The sequence below is a fragment of the Symphodus melops genome (assembly GCF_947650265.1).
Source record: "Symphodus melops genome assembly, chromosome: 17".
Classification (NCBI taxonomy): Eukaryota; Metazoa; Chordata; class Actinopteri; order Labriformes; family Labridae; genus Symphodus; species Symphodus melops.
This window is the reverse complement of record NC_136707.1, coordinates 2,447,917-2,473,279: the sequence shown is the minus strand read 5'-3', so window position 1 is coordinate 2,473,279 and position 25,363 is coordinate 2,447,917. Positions and strand designations below refer to the sequence as shown.

The 25,363-nt window shown below is 41.1% G+C and overlaps 1 protein-coding gene across 5 annotated transcripts in view; it reads left to right on the top strand.

Annotated features, from left to right (window-relative positions):
• The window catches only part of LOC306837865 (shisa family member 6), a 67,905-nt gene extending 56,722 nt beyond the window's left edge, over window positions 1-11,183 (top strand). For 2 of the 5 annotated variants that reach the window (XM_079365710.1, XM_079365709.1), the window contains 2 exons: window positions 1,931-2,089; window positions 7,306-11,183. In XM_079365710.1, coding sequence (XP_079221836.1) covers window positions 1,931-2,089; window positions 7,306-7,907 — 761 coding nt within the window. In that variant the 3' untranslated portion in view covers window positions 7,908-11,183. The remainder of the gene's footprint in view (window positions 1-1,930; window positions 2,090-7,305) is intronic. The other 3 variants (XM_079365713.1, XM_079365712.1, XM_079365711.1) reach the window with 2 other exon arrangements.
• Window positions 11,184-25,363: the final 14,180 nt, after the last annotated feature.

The window sequence follows — 25,363 nt, the reverse complement described above, 5'->3', positions numbered from 1 at the left end:
AGCCACAGGAGCGCCGTGCAGTGCGGGGAGCTTTAACCATGCCACGCTTATCACTGCGACCAGAAAGAGAAGTGTTGAAGCATTTCACAGTCACCCAGGTGTCTATGGAGCTGCGTACATGCAGTTTACAGATACTGGGTAACAATATGTTGAACGTATTCATCAACAACAAGTAATCAATATGCAGAGATTGGGTGTGCTCTAGTTCAAGCAAGTTTTAACAACGGTATCTGCTTATTAACCCAGGATTGGTATGGATGGGACGAAAGTTTTTCTTTTGACTTGTTTGTTAGTTTGGAGTCTGCAGTGATATATTAACCAGTCCTCGTTGATTGCAATACTAATGAAGTAGCTGTCACACATCAGGTAGTTTCACTTTTCCTGATTAAGACTGTTCTAAACTGACCTTGTACGTCAGTGAACAGGTGGAGGATTGCTCACTTCTTGTGATGGTGTTCGACCCTTTTCAGCGTTGTGTAGTTGTACACAAGAGATGCCAAAAATCAATCTGACACTGCCTGGAACCCTTCAGACGTTCTTTTTCAGCTTAAGTGCACTTGCTTGCTGTATTCTAGGATGAGGTGTAACAGTCCAGAGATCAACAGACATGGAACAGATTGAAAACTTTCCTGCTATCTGAGAGCGACTACAGAGGATTTTCAATCTCTATGAACAGATTTCTGCACATGTATGTACACCCTTAAATTGTTGTCAAATAATCGCCAACAGTTTCCCAGAATATCATTAATGCTTTAATACCAAACATTGTGGAAAAAAAGGGCTATTCTTGGAATTATACTGTTTAGTATAATTGCAATGAATCATTTCATTGAAGTATATGCACACACATCAATCACAGGTCAAAACATTGGTTAATACTGCTGATTGAATGGACATAAAACGGTGCCAGATGTAGAGCCGCTTGGGAGCTGAAAGAACCCGTGTTGTGTAGAGATGTGCTGTCTTGTTGAAAAATGCGACCTGAGCTCAAAACCATTACAGAGGCTATCTATGCCTTTATTTTTTAAAGTAATGCTACCAGAGCTAATTCACTACTCACTCCATATGCATACTCAGAGTATTAGAAGTAAGTTTTGGTACTACAGTATAAATATTTCAGAGAAGGGTTACCTCGATGGACAGTTATCTCCTATCAATTAATGCTTCCAGTCCAGGATAATTTAAAACACCACTCCTCGCTGAATTAACACCGTTAGGAAACAGGAAGCATGTTTTGAAACTCTATCGTCAAATCTTTATGATTTAGTGGACGCCATTATCGATAGATGAAAAGATCCAAATCAAATAAAGCTCCCTTTACTGCACAGAGCCATATAACCTATCTTGATGGGTAGCACTGTTTGATAGAACACCTGCTCTTATTACTGAGCTGAGCCAAATGATCGGTATCACTAAATAGAGCCAGAATTCCCCTCAGCAGTGTATGGAGGACAAAGTCTTCGCTCCAATATGAGTTATCCACAAATAAGTTGGCTGAATTGGAAGACCATAAATATTCATAGACTTACCAAGAGGCTGAATCATCGCTGACGTATTTCAAACATTTACCATGTGTTTTTGAAGTGCTTCAATTGTTTGAAAGTGGCTTTCCCTGCCTGCAGCAAAACCTCAAGATGGAATCGTTCATCCTGGAGCTCACGAGTCCAACAGACTCAAAATTCAAATTGCCAAGTTCATATCACCGGGCCTTATTTGTTGTCATTTCCCAAACTCTGAAACCCTCCACCTTCCCCACCAACGTAAAGTGTTTCTCAGTTCACACTTCTCCCTCCATCCCACCTCACTCTCTCTACCTGCCTCCCTCTCCCCTCCCCAGTCGACTCCCAGTGTAAAAACCCATCTTTTTGACTGACTGTGCACTGACCCCACACGCACCGCTTCCTCCCATGTCCCCTCCCCCCCCCTGTAGAGAGACCCCAGCGGATGAACAACATCCTGACCTCGGCCACGGAGCCCTACGACCTCTCCCTGTCCAGATCCTTCCAGAACCTCAGCCATCTGCCGCCCTCCTACGAGCTGGCCCTCAAGTCTGACTTAAGTAAATACTCGTCCTCGCTCGTCAGATTAAGTAGGTGCTCCTTCATTCGTCCTTCATCGACTTGCTCTGCCTGATGCACGGAAAAAAAAAAAACACAAGGAATGATGTCACCCTTGTACCCGAATGTCCATTACAGAGACATGCATCATGATTAGTATCTCCAGATGTTTGGTGGCTCATCATGCAGATAGTCATTTCACTTTTTCACCTTTTTGGGGGAAATAAACTCCTAAAAATGCATGACGATGCGCTCCATACCCATTCCCACCAACTCATCTATGGGCCAATCAACTGGCAGCTAATTGGCGTGTAATTCTGCTCCATCTGCAGCCCATGTCATGTTGCTAACGTCTCTTAATGACATATTAGATCTGTTTTTTATAGCTGAATAGCTTCTATACGCCAACAAGATGGCACTTTAATAACCCAGCAATTCTACAGCTCATTATCTCCGCTGTGACATTTTCAGCTCGATGATGCTGTCATCTCAACCTCCTGACCAGCGCATGCTGTGTTTTACTTTGGATATGTGGCATGTTTTTTTATTGATTAGTTTTTTATTGATCACAGAAAAGATCTCTGCACTGTCCGACATTTTTGTGGGTTGTGAGTATTTGATCAAATCTGCCGTTTTCAGTGGATGACTTCCATTTGAAATCATCCATTTGAGACCGATGCATGAGCAGCAACCTCTGGTGTTGAAAAATGAAACTGATGTGGAAGTACAAAATCCTGCTGTTTGTCCTCGGGCAGTGCTCGGCAAGTGAACAGACACCTCGTCAGCCACCAGACCGATTTCAAAACTTGGTCCGCACTAGGACTTGGACCAGCGATCCTCCAGCTCTTAAGTCAAGTCCCGACACACTGAGTTACTACAGCCCAGTTTTATTTGTAATGAAACATGCTGAATGCCTAAACACATGTTACTAAAGCATGTGAGATATTTACTGATATGTATCTTTTGTTATTTCTTCCTAAAACCATTGCTGGGAATACGTGTCAGACAAAGTCATTAGGAGCCCTATGTGCTGAATGTCTCCATGCCACAGATTCATTGTCAAATTAAGACAGATTCAATAAAAAAAAATAATAATAATAAAACACTCTTGCTTAAACATTTTCAAGATCAGCATTGAGATAAATCTCAGTGTTTGTCCACAGAGGTCGCAAGGATCACCAAAAGAAATCCTCAAAGTAGCTTTAAGAACATGTATTTACACTCACAGCCAGTACTGATGCTTTTATTTACTACAAAGGGTTCTCTTCAGAAATACATTTAATTCTCGGTAGATATTGAATGCCTTTTGTGTACTTAACACATGTGAGTGCCCTGCTCTGTGTCCTTGACTGTATAAAGAAGTCACACACTGAGAGATCCATTAAAGCCTTCTTCTCCTGGCGTGGTCCTATATGCTAGAAAAACATGCATCTGTGCAATCTCCTTTCTGCGCATTCAACATTCCTCTTCTTTTCTTGCCTTTTTTCTTCTCTCCCTTATCAACTCTGGGCTTTGCTCTTATCTTGCCGGAGCCTTGTTCACACACAGAAAACCACAGAGATGAATCACGTTGAACAACAAAAGAGACTTTTTCCGAGACAGAGAGAGAGCCGCAGAATTTTGTCCGAACCTGCAGGCAAAGTCGTCTCTTGAAGAAAAGAAATTAAGTCGAAGGTTCAAGCACGAGGTAAAGCCTTGGAAACAAGCCTTCAAGTAATACAATTAGTTGCTTTTTTAATTGAACCATCTGCGGAGATGATGACGACCAAATTAAATTAGCATGGCTTGTTTGCCAATTTAAATGGCCTTCTCTTCCATCCGACCTTCAGTGGCGTCAATGAGGAGAGACTGACGACACTCCTCCGAAGAAACTTGTTCAAGCAGGTTTCAATTAAAAAGAAATAAAAAAACAAACATATTTCTCTTCAGATGTTTGGGTTTGAAGCTGTGGCTCATCAGTATGTAGAGACGGCGAGCTCCAAACCGGAAGGTTGGTGACTCGATCCCCGGCTCCTGCAGCGACGTGTCCGATGTGTCCTTGGGAAAGACACTTAACCACAATTTTCTCTCGCTGCTTCGTTGGCAGCGCATGAATGGGATTAGTCACTTCTAATGGCCACTTTGCATGACAGCCTCTACCTCTGAGGAGTCTAAAAAGACGAGAACACACAATACAAGCTCAAGTCCTTTTAACATTACTTTTATCGCCTTAATAACCCTAAATGTAATCTAAACATGTTCGCAAATTTACCACCTTTAATACTCCAGAAAAGGAAGAACATTAAACGTGATTCCACCTTTAATTCCACCGCTGCTGCTGCTGCTCTTTACCGCAGCAAAGATCACTTTATAATTGGTGTTCGGCCAGCTTCTCAGCATTTTACTGCATTACATGATTACACTCGTCAGTGATCGATAGCCGGCACATAAATATACTGCTTATATTGAATCTAATCTAACTGAGTGGGGAGCTGGGCTTTAATTAGCCGCTGTTAGCAGTTTCCTGTGTTTGTAGCTCCGCTCAACGTTTGGGACCCCTTTGGCCCCTCGCAATCATGTTAATTGTAAAGTGCTGAGTTTTTATCAACGCCACAAGAGATGGGATCAAGCAATATGCATCACCGCCTCTTAAATCGTTTCGGTCTCTTCAAGTGTAAACAGTTTAACAAGTGTTCGCTCGTAAAATGCAGGTTTTAAATCACCCGGCAGGAAGGGAAGAAGAGGGAAGTGCAGCTGGAGTTGCCCGTTCTCATAAAGCAGAGAGCTTGTATTGAAAAGAACATAACAGTGAATTTACTGTATCGGAAAAATAGATGTTAAGTAATACATTTTCACTTCCCTATGATTTCCACTCACTTCTAATTTACTGATATGCGGCTTTAAATTGTGCACCAGTACATAATTAATGGACATATCATTTACTTAAAAAGTCTTCCAGAATCACAGTCACTCTCTAAAGCCTGGATTTCTAACAGAAACTGCAATCTATTATGTCAGAGCTGAAGGAACTATAAATGTCTTAAACACCTTTTACCTGCCTTTTATTTTAGAGCTAATGGTGTTCTTCATTTGCTTTCATAGCAGGACATAATAGACTCTTGCTATATTAACATTTGAGTGTATCACCACAGATCTCTCACAGAGAATAGACCCTCAAGTTTGACCTATGAATGCAGCTCTGGGCCACGGCTTGTCGATTGTCTGTATACTTGTAGCCTCTGGTTGAGTTCAGTTGACATTTTCTGCCATAATGTCACATCTAAACCAACCCTTGAGGGAGAAATACTGGAGCGCATCAACACAGAGCAAAGTTGGGCCGCTTTCATTAGGAATGCACAGAGCGATGGACATGAAAACCCCTGATGGAGGGACAAAAAGGTGACCTTCTGTATCCAGGCATGACATCTCTCCCAGATAGCAGAGCATCCAGACAAACAATTCCCATCACCCCTCTTCTTCACAACTCACTGAGGCGTGCTATGGTCCTAAAACGGCCATTCGACCCTTTCGTTCTGCAATAATTAACCACTACAGAGGTAACGACCCCCGCTGCCGTCAGTTAATCAGAGAGCTTTTGTGGTAGCGTCCCCCTGTGAGCCAGTGTTGCCAAAAACAGGTAGATAAGAGTCTGCTGAGAGCTGATTTCCACCTCTGGTTAATACAGCTGTGAATGACTTTACCATTAAGAGGATGTGTGCACCAAGCGGAGAGGACGACCTGATTTCTGGCAGAGGAATTAAACGACTGGTTGTCCACTCAGGCACGACCAGCCGATGAACTGTTGGGTATTGAAGCATGCTGATGAGTGCTATCCGCACAGAGGGACTGTTCGCCTGTTTGTTCATTGTGAAAAAGGACAAAACAATTTGAAACAGGTTGAATAGAACGCTCCAGCGACTGTGTTGGGTTACAATTGTCCTAAACTTTTAGGCTGCTCTTGAAGGGACAAGGTGATGAACACAATGGAGACCGATGTATTGACATTTATTTCCTAAATGCTTTGCAACCACTAAACCTTATTCTTACAACCCAGGGTTAATCTTAAAATAAGACCTACTGCTATATTTGCGTTATGCTCATATATTTTAAGTATTACTGTTCAGTCTAAAAGCTTTGTCTGTTCCATTGACGAGGGATGATCAACTCACATCACTGCCAAAAACCAGCCTGCCCAGAATTTCCCGTCAATCCAAAACAACTTTGTTGTACCGGGTTCAGACCGACGCAACCCTATTCCCCCTAATTCTTCTCAAAATTACAAATCCTCTTTAAGGGTTATTCCATTAAAACGATGACATTGGCTTGACTTTTGCTAAAGACAACCTTGTCCAGCAAAGTGCTATTTTGGACAAACAATTGTTTTGGTTCAATTTACTGATGGTAATAGCATATTGCTAGCAATCAAAGCTGCCTTGATACCTTTCCAGTGTGTTAAATCTTGTATTAAAAGCCTTTGTTTTGTGTTTTGCTTTCATTGCATTAATCTGACCTCAAATGAATTGTCTATTCATGTTTCATAGCTTAGCATTTGTGTAAAGTATGAGCCCAAACTCATGAAACTTGTGTTAACACATTTGAAAGCCTGTGACAAGGGGCAACTATTGATTGTACCCAATATGGGTGACCTGAGAGTAGAACATCACGTCCCAAGATTGCTCGAGGAAGTTTTTCGGGAAACTCTCAAGAATATTGGAGCCACTGGACAAGGGGTAAAAGAACTGTACTTAATTTAAGTCTTCACCATGTTATTGGAGAGGATACATTAAAAACATCCAAAACCCGAGGGTTTGATACAAAAGTGAGATTTTTCATCACTTTTCACAGACAGATTTCTAATAGTAGCACCATCACTGTCCATGAATTCATTTTGACCCACGGGGCTTTCGCATGCTCCTGCATGTATTGCAAGAATAGTGTTTCATTGAATGTGTACTATGTTATTGAGGTTCTGTGTGCTCTTGCTCTGCACTCAAGAAAAAAGAAATGTTAATTTTCTGTAATGTATTGAATGCACCAGTGTTGAGTATTTTCTTGAAAGATATTCAAGAAAATGTTTGAATAAATAACCTGTGTAGGCTGCATAAAATGAAGGAAATTGTTGGAATAATAGGTTCAACAATTTGTTGCAAAGTCAATCATTTTATGCAAGAAATTGTAAATTATACAAGTAACATGAAGTGTGTTGTTAAAACCAAGTAGTCTCATACTGTTGTGTCTTTCTTACTACCTTCGTCTTCCCCCTAATCAGGCGATAAGGACGTTGATGAGTACTACACAAGGAAGCATCATCATGCTGACTTTGGCGGCAGGGGGCCGACCCACATGGTGAAGCTGAATGCAGATCATCAACAGCACCAGCAGCGGCAGCGGCCCCGCCGAGTCCAGAGGGCCATGTCCCAGGACCACGTCCTGTCTCCCCCGAGGACGCCACGTCGTGGAGACTACGGCTTATCATCATATGGTGTCATGGCAGCTGCAGCGTACAGCAGCAGCCGGCACCTCTCAGATGAGCAGCTGCTGTCGGCAGACCGCCTACATTCCCAGGATCCCTTGCTGTCCCCTGCAATGAGGCGTGACAAGTTCCGGGAGAAGGCGATGGCACGGGCAATGTCTCACGCTGACATGTTGATGCCCGTGACGCCTGTCAGGGACCGCCATGTGATGAAGATGCACTCTCAGCCCAGTGCCTCAAACGACTCCTACAACACTCTGACGGTCAACCACCAAGCAACTACATCGAAGAGGCAGGCGTTTGCCTCCCGACGAACTCACACAGTGGACCACCTACAATACATTCCTGGCCACCACCACACATATCGCACTGCCAGTAAGAACGAAGTAACTGTTTAACCACAGATCAGTCAGCCGAAGGATCCCTGAGACTCAACAACATCCACAGAGGTTCCCAAAATTAGCGAGTCTCCAAAGCAGCAGTGGCGTCTTTTTGTTCAAACGACTTCCTACATTCAACTCTTCCTGCTTTTTAGCACAAGCTTCCTGTGTCATCCAGGTTTTGGGTAACTAGAATCAACCCCGGTAAAGACACTTCTCTCTTAAAGCATCATAAGGGCTTAGCGTGTTGACACAAAGAGAGACCCTTCATGTCAGACGTTTGACAGCATGAAGAAAATATTTTTTAAACTGGACATGGGACTAGAGGGGAATTGTATCAACTTTATAAATATATAAATATACTATATTTACTACTTGTATTTTCAGTCCTTGTTATAGCTTTAGAGATTCTCATTGACTGATGTAAGCACTTCAAGTAGTGCCTCTTGAAATCGTCCCATTTCTATGATGAAGTGGATTTGTGGGTTAAAAAGCACAATTTATGAATTCCCTTTTTTTGTTCAAATTACTTATCTCTTATTCTTTGGTAAATGGCCAGAACATATCAGCTTATTAGTGTATGCAGAGGCTGTTTCTGTTGCACACAGTAGATGATTGTAAATACGCTATATTAGCAGCATTTAAATACAAGAAGCTGGCCTTGGCATTATGTTGTTGTTATTTTTTCTCCCACTTTGAATCTATCATGGATTCTCAAGTACTAATTTCAGTTTTTAGATAAGGCAAAAACCCCACATTTATATCATTTCCACAGATGTCTGCAAAATATGTGGATTTAATATTTATATGGGAAGTATTGTTTTCTTCTTTAACTGTGCTTGTAGCATAGATAGTGTATGAAACCACTGTTGGTTGGTCCTTTCAGACGCCAATCCACATGTGAAAATGGAGCCTTATGGCTGTTTAATTACATTATTTTTCATTCACACATTTCCTTGCTTTGACGTCCACAAGTATGACCCCTGATCCACCTTCCTCGGGTGGTGATTGGCAAGCTGTTCACATCTCTTCACATCAGTTACTCTGTGTAGGAGCTGAGGAGCATATAGGTGGAGTCGTAGTTTTGTGCTGACAGAAACAATCAGTGCTTAAGAAGACGTCATACTCACTAGTCAATCAAGCATTAATTAAAACTGTGAAATGTTGGTCCAGATGTTTTCATTAAAGCAATGCCTTATTGTATGGAATCCCATATGCTCTTATGAACAATCACGCTTTTGTCATGTGTCGCTGTCTTAGCTTTTTGTGCATTGTTATCAAGTTTAATTTACCAGCAGAACCAGCAGTAAACACTCGTTCAGTGATAGATGATGCAATTAATATACCTCGGAAAATACTAAATTCAAATGAGGGAGATTTTAGTCAAACAATCAGTGCTTGTGAAGGTGTTTCTATTGGAAATTTGTAACAACCATCAGATTATCGTTACTTTATTTAAGGTTTATTGGCCCTTAAGTATGTATACAGGGCTTTAATTTTTGGCTGTTTATCAAGATATACCCGTTAGCGTCGGTCCTCATGGGATTATTTGATTCAAAATGGCCCAGAAAAAAAAAAATTAACACAACCATGTTGGAGTTAAACAAAGGAAGGTCTCAAGTCAGAACAATTCAGTGATAAATCAAGATCTGATGTCAGGACACTCAGCATCAGTCAGGTCCCACTGACTATTAACTCCTGAGTCAAGGCAATCCAATAACAAGTTTAGACCAAGACGACAATTTAAATTTTCTCCCACCTAGAATCTATCAGTGGTTTAGTCCTAAATTAAGTCAAAACCATGCACTTCCAAGTAAAGTCCCAATGTCAAGACATGATTTCACGAAGCAAAGTTAATGTATTCCTTGCACGGTGAAGACAATTGACACGTTTCAGTTTTTTTTTTACATCAAATCATTTAAGAAACCAAGTTATTTAATAATGTCCTCTACCTGGGTCAAGACGATTCACCTCTGAGTCCCAAAGTCAAGACAATTTATTCCTACTAGGTCAAGATAATTAAGTCCCAAGTCCAGAAACTTCAGCCTGTTAGTCAGGAAACTTCATTTCCAAGTAAGGATCCATTTCAAAGGCTTCTATTTAGTGCCAGGTTAAGACAGTTTTATCCCAAAACTAGAACCAAAGTCCTACTATTTAGTGCCAAGTCAAGACCAGACAAGTCAGTCCTGAGTAGTCAAGACAATTTTGACAATGCCAATTCAGTAAAGAGCCATGTCATTTGTTAAGGTCTTTAGTTTTTCAATTGTTCACAGGTCCATTACCAGTTATGTCTGATGGACCACTACAGTCCTCCGTCAAAAGACTTCAAACGACCCTGACAATATGTCTGTGTAGTCTGAGGGTCATAAACCGTATTTCGTATGAAGTCTCCTTTAATTCTTTAAACTGTTACTTTCATAAAAAAGCGATTCTTTCAATATTGAATCTAAAATTATTTTAAAATAAGCTTGCAGTTTTACAACTTCATTAAATTGACTGTTACTCCTGGTTAATTCAGGACCTTGTAAGAAGGTGAAAAATCTGCCAAATGAGTTAATCCAAATTGTTTCTTTAGCATACTTAAAATAAGATGTGCTACTTTCCTTTTTATGCTGAGTCTGCATTTAATGATGTCAATTAGAGATTGTCTTTTCTCCTATAATCGTGGTCTTTGTATATATACTATAATTTTTGTTCTTTTCCTTGAGAGTGCTTACAGGTAATGAAGTTATAGCTATGGGTGAGACGGATGTTAATTGTTTAGTAGTCTGCTTCAGACAGATATGTGTACACTTTCACCTTGCTCAACTAATCTTCACCAACGTTTCCTCCTTCTTTTCACTTAATTAATAATGATGTCATCCCAAGAACCTTTTTATCTATGTGCAATATTTTCTATTCATGCACCATAACTCTATAGCCACTTACTCGTTCAATTGTTCTGAGGTTAATTGGCTGCCATAAAAGGTATGTTGTCCTTTTCAGTTAGAATTGTGGTATTCATAATTTAAAAAGGAGTTTGTTTTATATGCAGCTTAATGTGGAATGAATGAAACTGTTGTCTGAGTAACTTGCACAAAATACTGGAGACTAATTTAAAAGCTTCAAAACAACAAAATATGACTGTTCTTGTTCACTTTCTGTTTGTTTCTATCATATTAAAGCACATCATGTGTGTTATAAATCACCTCTCGGATGCTCTGTTTGTATTTATGAAAGAAGTGGTCTCACATAAAGACCAAGACTATACATGGTTATTCACTGTTATCATATGTATACTGTTAATTAAAGTGTTGGTGAACAAAATGCTAATGGGAAAGGAATCTATGCTAAGCTAATGTAGGACTGCGATGACATCTGAGCTCTTGTTATTTAGCTCTGTAACTTATTCAGATATGTTTTGGCAGTTCCATTCCTCTGCCTTTCTTAGACGAGTTAGTTACAGAACAATGCACCTCAGTCAGCTCATTACCACTTTGTGGCAGTCAGGCCTTGCAACAGACCAAATGCAAAGCTACAGATGGAATTGCCATTTATATCTCACACAACCATAAACAGAGAAGTAATGCTTTTCAGTTCTCATACAATCAAAGAACTGGCTGAGTTATAGTCCAGAATGTGATTGAACAACCAATCTCAAATCCATGGATGGTAACACTTGACCTTTTATCCAGTAAATCTCTCTTTTCAACTAAAATGCATGGGTTTTATCAGTTGTGTTGTAGTTGTTCCCTATACGAAGTTCTTTCTTTAAATAACATCCAAAATGAATGAATGCACTTTTTTTATGGCTATAAAGAGTATGAAGTGCTTGAAACTTTGCAGAATCAATACTTCACAGCTCATTAGGTACCAAGGTGTTCACTCTGGCTCTGTTTGTATTGGATGTGTCACAGGTGTAGTCAACACTCAGGCTCACAAAACCTGACTTGTTCTGTAATGTTATTAAATCAACAGTTTTCGTTTGATACTTTAGTCTTTGAATTTTACATTGGTGCTTTTCTTAAAGCTCTCCTTTACTCGTCTAGTCTCCATCGCCAAACCAGCCATTAAAACAAAAATTAAGGGATGACCTGAGTATGTAGAGCTGTATTTAGTCAGGAAGCCTCACTAGGATGAAGATATTCTACTAAGAGCTAAAAGAAAGGCTATTGTAAAGTTACCTCAAAATGTACCTTCAGTGCTTAGCTGAAGACTTTCTATGTTGACTACACCTGACTTGTTCTCATGAGATTTCTCTGCTGACTCTTAGTGGTGATACAGTTGTTAATAGAAGAAAATCTCAGTGACCCACAGACACAATTTTGCAAAGAATGTTACAAATAATTCATTGGGTTCCAGAAAAATTGCAAAACATCTTTCCATTAGTGTGTTGGTGCCATTAAATGAATATATACTGTATGTTACCCCATATGGTATCCAATATGGTACCAATGGGGTACCATATTAAAAAACATAGGTGCAGATGAATCATATATTGTATATAAGAAGGATGTAGTATCAGAGACATCAGCAGTCAGTTTTTGAAGTGGGTCTTTGAAACCTAACCTAACCTAACTTAAGTCAAAATGTTAAAAATGCTGTTTTTACAACAACAATCGAACAATCTAGTAAAAGTCAAAGGTGTGGAAGTTAGACGGGCCATCAGCCTTTTGACGAACAGCTCAAATGCCCACTTGACAGTTAACAAAATCGTGCCCCCAATTTAGACAGTTAATATAAATTTAACAATTCAAATTCAATGCATTTCAGGAAAACTGTTGAAAGCTCCAGGACAGTGTTGTTGTTGTTGGTGTGATTCTTACTTAAATTGCTGCCCCAGTTGACTGCTGTTAAAAAAAAAAAATTCCACTAATAAATTAATAACAGATGAATTACAGATCAACAAGTGTTTCAGAACGTCACAGAAAAATGTAAAAATGCCGACCTGCCAAACCTGCCTCGCAAGCCAATGTTCCATAAGTCAATGTCCACGACGCCATCAACCAAACCCTCCTTATTTTTACGACACAAACCTTCATACCCACTATACCCATCATGTCTTCAGCCATCTGAAGCCTTCTTGAAATTCATAGCAATGTGAGTTGGCAATGCATTTCTTTCAATACCAAAACACAACCCATTGGTTACAATACTGTGCACACAGAGGGCAGTGGTTTTCACTTCCTTCAATACATGTCCATTTGCATTTAGATGGAAAAAGGAACAAGGTTATTTGGACAAAATGGAAGAGCGATGCCATTTAACAATTTAATTCTGTGCTTGAATAGTCAGGATCATCAGAAACAACTATGTTTCAAAGACATATGTTGTGTTTATTGTAACATGCACTTTTTGTCTAAGTGATCCAACCATCAGAGGATTTGTCTCTGACTCTAGGTCAGAGCACTTTGACTATTCAAACCAAATATCACTGCCAACAAGGTAAAATATCCACATCCCATAAATCTTCCCATTCTGTCATTGTGTATCATTGGTACCCTGTTCTGAGTCCGTCTCTGATGGAATGACCTTTACCATTTCGTAAAGGAAAAAAAAACAACACATGCAGACTTCTGGGGAAAAGCCTGAACTTTCCTTCTTTATACCACTTTTTATTTAATCATTTTTGGAAATCTGTTGGTCGAGTTTACTGGCAGAGTGAAGTATTACTCTTTTTAAAGATTTCAAAAGGCGGCTGCTGACCTTATACATCACCACGGACCTGATCCGATCAGAAGCCACAGCACCGTGAGGGACAAGTTTTGCTCTGATTGATTGATGTGCCAAACAAAGAACAGCAGGACAAAAAGGCAGCAAGGTAGCAAGGCGGTAAGGAGTTGTACACAAAACGACAAAAAACACAAACAATAGTCTAAGCAGCAGTGGTTTAGTATTGTCAGGGTCTGGGTTAGGGCATTGGTTCCCAACCTGGGAGTCCAAAGTCCAATAGATTTGCACATATTAGCTAAAACAATGAACACACTTGCTGGATAGTTTAAGGTCTTAGGTCTGGTAAGAACATGTGTGTGTGGGCCTACTTTGCCAGAACTTCATCAATAAACACACCCTCATGTTAGATTTGACAGCAACTTGGAGGGTAAGGCTAACCTTCTGGGTACTGGGAACCTCCAAGGAAAAAGGTTGGGAACCACTGGGTTAGGGTTAGTTCTGACTCAACCCAAAAGTGAAGCCAATCAATAGTTTCATATTGACAAAGAGTAAATTACTTTGTTTCTAAGTAAATGTTCCTATTTTAAATGTCTATTTTAGTAATACATCTGCAGAGATGTGTAACCTGACTCTCCAGTCCAAAGCATCTGTTCAGCGGCTAAATGCTCTCCTATGTTAACCAGCAAGCTGCAAAGACAAGCAATGTTTTGAGATGCCAAATAGCCTAATCCCTAATCTAAGTCAGACATTTTCCTCAGTAGTCGTTCGTAGTTGCCCTTCACATGGGCATTGTTCAGCCATCGATTGACCCAGATGATGATTGAAAATGAAAATATTTGACCTGTTTCTGGCCTATATGTCATATACACATCCAGGTTCATGAGAGGCCATTATGCATTCTCAAAATAAGAACCAATAATGGTTATTCTTAATTCCATTTTCGGTATCAAACATATTGACAAACAGAAGTGGGACCCAGGTAAACAGAGTAGAACCAATTGAACACGCAGACCTGAACCTGTACCAATATCACGTCCAAGAGTCTGGAGGGGAAATATCGACATCTAAAGAACAAAGCAGAAGTACAAAGAGACTGGATAATCCACTTATCATGTCGACACACACATTATACCAAACAAAAGCAAATGACACATTATGTTTGACAATGTTGTAAACAGGGGAATATTGCCTGAAACCTTAGACACACCAAAGAAGGAAAAAAATGTTCCAATATTAAAACACCCTTCAAAGAAAGAGGTCTTAAACTACCTGGAAAAAAGGAAGTATTTATGTACACCCTTTTATTGTAATGAAACCAACTGAATACTTTTTCCATTTTTATGATCTACAAAAGCAAAGAATACCATCATCAACAATTTCCATAATTTCTATACAGTTACCCTCAATGCTGCTGAGAGCTGTGTGTGTTAGCTATTCACATCATGTGGACAGGAAGTGACTTTGTTTACATTTTATACAGCAAAGCTGCACAGTGACCTCATACTTTGGGCATAATCGATTCGATCAATGTTCATTGTTTGTGTCATTTGAGTTAACCTTAGTTTTAAGAAAGGAGTAAATTTGTTTTTAAGTGTTTCCCTTGAGTAGTAAAACCCTCCTTATAGCATTCCTCGATCCGGTAATTGTCGGAAACATTCATTTGTTGCTGACCAAACCACCTGGGCAGAAACAGAAGCCATTATCTGAGCTGCAATTATACCAACAACATCCAACCTGGGCAGAAATTGGACAATTTGTGTTATTTATGGTTCACAGCTCGAGCTCTTCACCTCCGGGGAGAAGCGAGTGGATGCCGGCTTCATGTAAATGCACAGAGTTAATAGAGCAGCTTGTTTAAGGAGCCTGGATGTGTAAACACCACGGCATTCACCGGTTACCAAACCGCCATGGGAGCTGGATGATGAATGCACCTAATAGGCAGAGAACACACCAGACACACACTCTCGCACTCGCACACATACTGTACGTAGTTCTCAAAGGCGGCTGTTATCGATCCCTCCAACATTCTGCTTCAGCACTGCTTAAATGAGAGGAGTCAATAGCTGAGCTGTCTGTGAGATGGCCCCGAGTGTTTCTGCAGTGGGATGGATTGTTGCTGAAAGAGGAATGAAGCAGAGATTTTTTTTTTTTAAAAGGGGGAAATTGTGTTACTACATACTGAGGAGGAAATTCCCCCAAAAATCGATTTCCTTTGTCCATTCAGGAGATGCTCTAGGACTGAATGTCTGTAAGCTTTTCTTTGGGAGTTTTTTTCAGCCGGGTTTATTAGTTCCAGTTATAAGAGAACAGTCTTGAACTGAATTACTGAAGTGTCCAACCCGGGCTTGACCGGGTTTATGAGCGATGCCCCAGCTTGCAATTAACACCAATGATGTATGTTGTTGTCACACCAGCTTTTTTTTTAATGGGATTGTACGACATGCTTGTCAATAATAAATGTATAAGTCACATGTCCCCCGTCTAATTTCCTCCATGTTGGCGATGATATTTTCATGGTACAAACTTCTAAAAGTGTCCATGCCCTCCCATAAATAGTTCTCTCTTGTTTGTATAACCCTTCACAAATGAAGATGGGAATGGTTCTGAAGTGGGTACCTGTAGCTAATAATCCATAACTTTGCTATGATTGGAGTGATTTCCTAATGAGGCTGTATACTCTGAATGTGCTCAGGCCTCATCACCTCGGCCAGCGATGTTTCAGTCCAGATGAGCCATGCGGAGCTTCATGGACTCTGTCCAGTAAATGATGATGATAATGACATCATAACCATTATCACAACATTTACAAAAGTTATTAAACCCCTCCGTAAATATCACGAAAATAGCCTCATCAAGGCGTGCTGCGTTCAAAGGGAGGATTATGTTCACTGCAGCAGCTGGAGGGTTTTAACATGTTTACTTTCGGGTTGTTTTATTCATCTAAATTACCTGTTAGCATTAAATATTAAGATCTATACTCCTGCTAAATCAAAACAAATTATTTGAGTGCATTTGTGCAAAAAGGAAGAAGACTCCGTCATCAGGTATCTGCAGCTTAATTAAGGTGAACTGCTGCACTGGAGCTAAAAAATAAGATGAAACAAGTTGAACCATGAACGCGTCAAGTCAACTCAAAAGCAATTTCCGATCGTTTTATTTTGTATAAAAGGGAAGAAGACTGAGTAAGTGACTCTGTCAGGCCATTTCGACACAGCTTGAACTGAACGACGTTGTCATCATGCTAAAATGACATTTTCTCACAGTCGATTTTTACAGCTTTTAAAATATTTCACTCGGTAGCAAAACTAAAATTCCAATGATGGCGCTCGATGAGATGTAGTGAATTCAAAGTCTTTGAGGAATTCAATAACAATGGATTGTGTCAGCTAAAAGCTCCATTGACGTGTGTCAAAGAGGCTCAGGGCTAAACCCATCCTGAAGCCGGGGTTTAGTGCCTTGCTCAAGGCCACCTCAGTAGTGACCCGCATGCTTACCAAGAAGAGTGTAATTAATCTGTGGCTAAAGAATGAACTATTATGATTTAGTTTTTCTACAACTCCATTAGAATCCCACATGTACAAGACTCTGTTATCTAAAGCTACAAAATAGACCTTTCATTAACCTTTTGTGTAGTTTACGGTTTAACATACTGACATTGAACACAACACTCGGCTTTTTGTTTCCAGCTCTGGGAGTGGAAAGAAATCCTCCTTCAATGAGCTCCACATCCAGAGAAAACATTGTTCAATTATAGTCACAGCCTCCTGCCAGACTGATGAATTAAAATCCCGTCTGCGTTGTCTTATTGACAAGCACCTTCATTAATCACAGAACATTCACACAATTCACTCTCCATCTGTTCCCGAGATAACAATGGAGGAGGTTTTCTAAACTCTGCACGGACTGCTTTCTTACTTCCTCCTCTCATCCGTCCTCACCTCTCTCCCCCTGAAGGTTTTTTTTTTATTTTTATCCTCCGGTCAATGTCACTTTGACTTTTTTTTTTTTTTCTTCATCCCTGGTCTTGAAGCATTTTTTTAAAGCATTGAATTCTGGGCTTCAGACGGGTGCAGGGCCACAGAGTGGGCAGCTCAGCAGAGAGCAGGCTATGTCCACAGAGACTTGGCTCATATCTGTACTCCATAAAGTGGCAGCCTCACGCCTTGTGGCAAACTGCTCACGGTTTACTTTCATGCACAACACGAGCTCCATGTTGATCAGACTGCTTGGTTACACCTGCCAGACAATCTGATCTCAAGCTTCCCTGAAAACATCTCTGATTGGAGGACTTGGCGGAGCTTTTTTGGATCACTCTGTCCTTCGTTGGAGAAAAGAGTCTTCAATAGATCTGCAGCTTTGAAGCGACTTTGAGTTCACAGTTTGGTTAAATACCTGCTTCTGTATTCAGTAAATGAGCTGTGATCAACTCACTGTGCACTACAAGCTCAGAAGCTGCAAACAGGGAGACGAAGTCAGAAACAGAAAAAGGCAAATATTGTCACTGTGGCATCGTCTAGCAGCCTGTGTTGGTGCAAGTGTGAACAACCGGATCAGGAGGATTTCAGGGATCGTCCTAAAATTCTCTAGACACTTTCAGGCGTGCATCTGTAAAAACGGCGTTAGAAACAGGACCTGGGGTCGGATCAGATCTGAACCAGGCTTTAGGCCTTGGCGTGGCCCCATAGCATGAACTGATCAACCAATATAAACTTTTATATTATATTTAATGAGACTAAAGCAACTAGTTAGAGCATTTGAGAGAAATAGGGTTTCTCCATTCATGCAAATTTTGCAACTATCATGAACTGCAGAGAGACTTGGTCTGAAGAACAAATTGACACCTGTATATATGCTGATGTATGCTATAGTGTCAATGTTCATCATGTGAAAGTCCCTTACAGAGTACTGTTAAGGCCAGCACAGGAACACGATGCGGGACCTCCAGTTTCCTGAGGAGCGAACTGAGTCGAGGTGCGAGGCGTCCCGCTGCTGGAACAGGATGAATGGAGGATGTTCAGCAGTAATCAACAGGCTGCTGCTGATCTGACTGAATCCTGCTGGGAGCTATCTGACAGAGAGAGCCACCAGCAGAGCCCAGCGCCCGTTTAGCTACACGCCTGTGTGTATGTTCGCACACGTGTTCGATCGGCTCCAGCTGTCTATGTAACTGTGTGTGTGTCAGGGATATTGGTTCAACACTTCTCTTTCTTAACGTCAGAGTTTCTGCTTCTGTGAGAAATCTCCTAACAGCCTGGTAGTTCCCCATTTCTGAGGTGTTTTCCTTTTTTTTGCAGGTGTGAAGTAAACTCACTTATCTTGGCGGATGGAGTTGGATGAGCACAAAGCGATCACTTTAAGGCAGAGATATTTAATCTGGGCTGAAGTGTCTCTGAGGAGTTTTCAGAGGGTCACAAAGTGAGCACAAAAAGGACAAGAAAATACTCGCCATGGTCCATACATTTCTCAACAGTGAAGGGCTCTGAGAGGCCTCCAGCAGACCACAGATACATCAATCAGCAGCGCGCCTGATGCAGCGTTTGAAATGGGACGTCTCCTAAAAGTTTAGTCTGGATCAGAGTGATGTGATGGATGATGGAATTCAAAGTGTTTGCTATCTATGATCGGCGAATTCATCCTTCCTTTGTCCTAGTTTTTGGTAAAAAAAACAACAACAACAAACAAACAGATACTGCTACATACTTTGTCCACAGGGGGCGCCAACATTTTTATGATTCGTTGTGTCAACGTCAAGTACGGATGCGAATCAGATTCTCTGGTGAAAATTAAAATCTGACTGAACAAGGTTATTTTATGTTTTTCTTTTTTTTTTTTCAGGGGAAAATGTTTTGCTCTTCGTTCTGATGTCATCTTTTTTTAATTCTAAAAAACAGCAGATCTTATTTTCCAATGCGCTTCTGGATACATGAGACAAAATATATTTTCTTAAGTACAAAATGCCTTTGAAAACGTTGGACTTGTTTGAAAAATGTAAAAAATTTATTACTTTTTTCCCCCTATAATCCAGTCAAAATCAAACATTCTGCTGTGATCAGGATCATTTTATTCTAATCCCCATCAGAAGTTTGAGCACGCAACATACTTCAGGGTGTCTCGTTTTACAGTTGGACAACAAAGCGGCTCAGCCCTTTCTGCCACAGTCCTGAATGTGCGGCTCCGCTCTGTCTACGGAGCTGCTTTCTCTGCCACCCTCGTCTTACGAGGTAGATGAACAGCTTGTCTCGTGAGGCGAACTGTCCCAGTTTTTAAAGACACTGAGTGACCTTGATTTCTGCGGGAGAGAAACCTACAGAGCCATGATTTATTTCCTGAAGCCTGAAGGAAAAGCTGCAGTGTGATGGGGTGCAGCCTAGTTTTGTATGGAAGCTGCTGAGGGAGGAGTGTTAACAGTAGACATGCTGAATTCTGACCCAAAAACAGGTTGAGCAACAATTGAGTAAAGTTGTCGCCGCATCGGCTCTTGACTCCAGCTCTGTCTTCTCTGTACTTGCTGTCACACTTCACAAAATAAAGACAAAGGGCCAATTAAATTACCCTTAAAATCAGAAGGGAGTCCATCTTTGGACTCTCCTGACGCTAAAACTTGAAGTCCAACAAGCAGAGTCAGCCTTTGTTCGGCCTGTGTGAATCAGAGGTAAATCAAACTGGGACTTTTCTTGGCGATGAATTTATTAAGAGTTCGACATTGGTTTGATCCTGTACAAGTCACGATTACTTAAAAAGACAGCGTCCTTTTAAATGTGTCATTTGAGGCCTTTACCCCCCGTTAGGAATAAAATGTTGTCATTTTGTGGAATCAGGATTATTTTGAGTCTGTTTCATAACCATTTAAAAACATCTCAGGAGCTTTAACTCGTACAGAGTTTCTTGATGGATGCTCAGGTTGTTCATTTTGGAGCTCAATGCTCGTGGACAGAGAATATGTAAGAATCACACAATTTGAGAACTGGGGTCATCGAAATATTTCACAAAACGGGGTCACGCACCTTCACAAAAGGACTTCAGTCTTATCAAAGGAGTGTACAACCAGACGCCATGAATAATTCAATTCAAAGTGCAGCATTTGATTTCTGTGATGTGGAAACCAGGCTACCTGCTAACCTAATTAACACGGCTTCCCTCCTGTGATTTACCAAATCACAGAGTGCTAATTTCACCCAACGCTGCACAGGATACCTGAAGAGAAAGAGTGTCTCGTTATCACGCCGCTTCGCTGTTTATTGTCATGCTGCAGCGATGCCCAAAACAGGAAGCAAGATGGGGATAAGACACCATTTCAGAACTTTGGAGTTTCCTTGTTTTAATTGGAGGAGTGATTATCAACACTCGTACGTCTGATCCTGCAGGTCCTGCTCGTCTTTCATGAGGTTTCAGTTTGATGACTGGGCACTGAAGCAGAGGTCCCAATAATCCCCCCCCCCCCCCCCCAGCATCAGCGCTCGGCCTCACTGACGAGCAAGCGGCTCAAAGGAAGCAAATCCCTGCTGCAAGGGTCCAAAGTGATGGTTCAAAGAGTGACATCAGAAGAGAGGAGGCAATAGTTTGAAACAGCTGAACGGCTACATATCAAAGGACTGTCCCTGGTTCTGCTGGAACGCAATACATTTTATTGCATGTAGACATACAGCACTTCAATTGACCATATTCAAAATATAAACTTTGTTCAAGCCTTAGATGGAGCCTCTTGGTTTCATAAGTGATCTGCAGTCTTTTTTAAAGGCCAGCAGCAATTGTGTCAAGCAAGCAGCAACCTTCGGTGTTAAAACATAAAGCACATTTTGAAGTGACTGACACACCTGTGGAGAAAAAGGCAGTTTTTAGAGCAGACATAAACATGCTTACAGCCTGGTTAAAAAGGTCTAAAATAGTTTCTTTAAAAACAAAATAAAACACGTTCATCAGCCAAAACACAAATCTATAGGCTTCAACAACGATTGTGGTTTCAGGGTGGCTGTATCAACATCCTTCACACTGTCTGTAATTGATCGAAAACACTGTGGGGACTGACATAAAAGATCACCCCTTCATGGTTTTGAATCTGTAGGTTGAGTTCTGGATTTTCGAATAATGCACGCAAACGGCGCTCTTCTGCTCATCAGGACACAGGGGTGGGATCCCTTCACCCATCCATTACGCCTCTGTGACATTCATATTGAATTCATATTACACAGATGTGTTTTATCGCTAATTGCTGGCCACACAAGAAGCACGGAAAGGTTGGCCAACACTCCCAGAGGATACATCAGTGCAGGACAGAACCGACTGGGTTGAGCGATTGCTCAATAGGATGTGATAGATAACTTTAATGATGGAGACATCTTTGAAGCTTTTCAGGTTTTATTTCCTCTTCTTGTCACCGAAGGGTACGGTTCAAGTCTCCACACTTCGGTCCTGGCTTGAATTTAAGTGTACGAGAGCGCAGGAAAAAAAGCTCAAGAACAGGTTTTCAGTAACTCGCCTTGAGGTTGGCCAACTGTTAAAAAAAATATATAAATAAATCCAACGACAGTAAATGCAACTCTTCACACTATTTATATATTTGGCCCATAAAAACAGGTGTAAAATATTCAAGTTTTTTTTCTCGGACCTTGATGTGAATTGAAGATTATTGACAAGCATTGGCTTAACACAATTTCACACATGTACAAACAGTGGCTTCATTCAGCTGTGCGCTGTGTGAATGAATGCAAGCGATGTGATGCAAGTGGCCACTTTTATTTAGTCAAAGTAGGTCTCAGATGAAGAAAAGGTTGGAGAGCCCTGCCCTTATACTGCGAGAAGAAGAGCAGCCTCTCTCTGTAATTTCACTTAATCTGCTCTTTTAAGAGTTCGGCAAACAGCAGTGAGTAATCTGCTGAGAGAAAAAATAAAAAAAACAACTCAGTGTTTTGATCTCAAATGGCAAAAAGATTGGCCCCTTTAAGGTCAAACCTCTTTGTGTTTCCTCTGCGAGTCGGGATAATTAAATGTGGCATGACAGTTAGGAGCAAACAAATACAGAGAAGAGGAAGAAGAAGAGCGCGGCCTCATGAATAATTCAAAGAATTAGTCTTTGAGCAAACGGCGCTTTATAATGAACTATGAGTGTAAGAAAATAAAGCTGCCAAGAACGTGTTGATACTGACAACGTCTGAGGCAATTACAAAAGCAAACGTGCAGAACGGAGGTGTCAAATACAATCAGACGTACAGTTTGAGATTGTAACTGTGCACGAGGAAAGGTTTTTTTATGCCAGCAATCATCTCTGAGAGGTAAAATTGTGTTTTTGAACCCTCAGCATATGAGGAGCTGCAATCACCATATCCCCGCTGCTCTTTTGAAACGAAGCAACAACAAAAAAAAGATAGAAAAAAAAAACAGAAATCAATGGCTGTCTGGATGAAGAAAGATGGAAAATGAAAGAGGGAAAAACTCGATTGTATCAACATAATGCGAGGGAGCGAGCGTCCCTCTGCTTGTTTGTCTGTGTGAGACGTTCTGGATGAAATCTTCAAAGCTCGAACCACGAAGAGGACGTCCGTCATCAGAGGGGAATTCATCGATGGATTTTATCATTAAAACATCTGATGAAATGCTCAGAGTGTATTCAACTATAACTTTGAATCGTTCATCTTACATGTGTCACTGTTTGGCTGAGAAATTATCAAGGGGAGTCGGGAAGTGTGTGGAAAATAAAGAACCGAGAAAAAGACTCAAAATAAAAAAACAGGATCCCTTTTTTTTCAGTTTTCCACACAGAAGATCTTATCGTTCGATAAAGACATGGTGTTTACACTATGGTGAGACAAACTATGAGTCACTTGTTTGTGATAAGGGCTTAAAGTGTGTCATTGCCTTTGCACCATGAATTTCTCTCCCTGCATAACAAGCAATACGAACATAACAACCCAATCAAGCAAACTGCATAAGTGCGATTCATCCTTTCCCTCAGACTGACGTGGAAACAGAGCGAGTCGAGCAGGTGGTCTAACTTCATCAAACACAGAGCCATCTCCACGCCGCGGAGGAATTAATGAAGCCGTCTCATAGCGGCACGCCAGGCCGGGGCCGCCCGTCAGACTGAGTGTTTGTGAGCGCCGCTCCTCCAGCGGGTCGCAGGTCACGGTCACACAAACAAGCGAGGCTACGACGTCACGCTTTAACAGCTGAGGATAATGTTCACTGAGATCTCAGAGGATTCTCTGCCCCCGGGGCCTCAGCCATAAACAGCTACATCATCGTTCAGCCGAGAAATTCATAGAAAAGAAATGCAAACTAATGGTGGAATCAGAATGTAGAGTTATCGCTGATAATTTATACACACACACACACACAAACAAAGTTTGCTTAAAAAATGAAAACCTAACTTTTAACCTCACACACGCGGTTTTCACATTTAGAAATTCCACATTTTGCAGAACTTCTTTTTAAGCTGAAGCTATAAAGCTCTATTCTTCTCACTTTCACCCGTGATACGGTTTGGTATGGGACACATATTGAGAAGCGTTGTGAGGTGCGTAGCTCATAAACCTCCTTTATCTGATAGTAAAATCCCGGAGCTTCATTTCAGCTACTGTCTCTTTAAGTAACCCCCTCCCCATGTGCTCGCTCTCCTCTGATTGGCCAGAGCTGGAAAATGTGAGTGCGCTTCCATAAACATACTTAAAAGAGTTGTGATGTGCTACAATTTCAGTCCATGTTGACCAGATCCAGTTCTGGCCAAGTCTCGTGAAGTTCTCGTTCGGAGCGACAGAAAACCACCTCAACAGGTATCAGGAGTTAAAAAAGCTTTACAGGTGTTTAGTATGGACATCCAAGATCGTATGTTATGCTGTTGTTGTTACCCAGGTAATAAATTAGCTGAGAAGTAGAAGTGTTTCAAACAGTCCCAGCTCTTTTGCTCCTGTCATTAGCGCCCCCTACTGGTGCTGCATCTGTTTGTCAGCCATTAGCTTTTCTTCAGGGTCAGAACGTGAAACTAACACAGTATCTTCTATCTTTCCACCGCCAGCCCTTTACACGTTTGCATGCTGTTAGTCGACCACACAACAATTGTGATGAACTGACTCAGATTACCGCTTTCAAATCAAAGAACGAGGGGAGGAATCCGGTCCCTAAATTCACCTCTGGGATTGAAAATAAATGTAGACAAAGTAAACTTCCTAATTGCTGTAAGAGTCTTGATCTGTATCCTCTGAGAAATCTAAAGTCTGTCGAGGCGTCTGCACTCCACTGGGAGTGTCTCCAGGTGTCTCAGTGGGACCAGCACATTGACTTCTACAGTGCTACAAAAGGATCCCATTTATCTTGATTAGCCCTGAACATCTGTACCGCCTCCACCATCAAAGTGTCATCGAACGTTAGCGGTGAGGCTGCTCTGCAAAAACACACAAGATATGAAGGTCTGCGAGGGAATAAAAGGATGCAAAATACTCGTCCATGCAACTCCTGGATGTCCTCGGTACAGCTGATGGGCGTTCAGGTCGATAAAATTGATTGGTCCATGCCGCTCTGAGGGGAATTAGCATCTGAAAAGGAACTCAAGCTAGCTGAGAAATTAAATCGACCAGAGGGTTTCTGCATCAAAGGTGTGACATGTCTGAGCCTTGACCTCTGATCTCCACAAAGACAGACTGTGCTCTGCAGCTTTAAAAAAACGGTTGCGATGGAAACCGGGCCATTAGGAGCACTGATTGTGGAATCTGAGCTGTATATACAGGCAGGGATATATTCTGCACTGTCTTTATCCCTTTGACCTCGGATAGATTGCTCTTATTTCCCATGGTTCAAGAAGCCGGGCCCTCCTGATATCTGAAATTAGATGT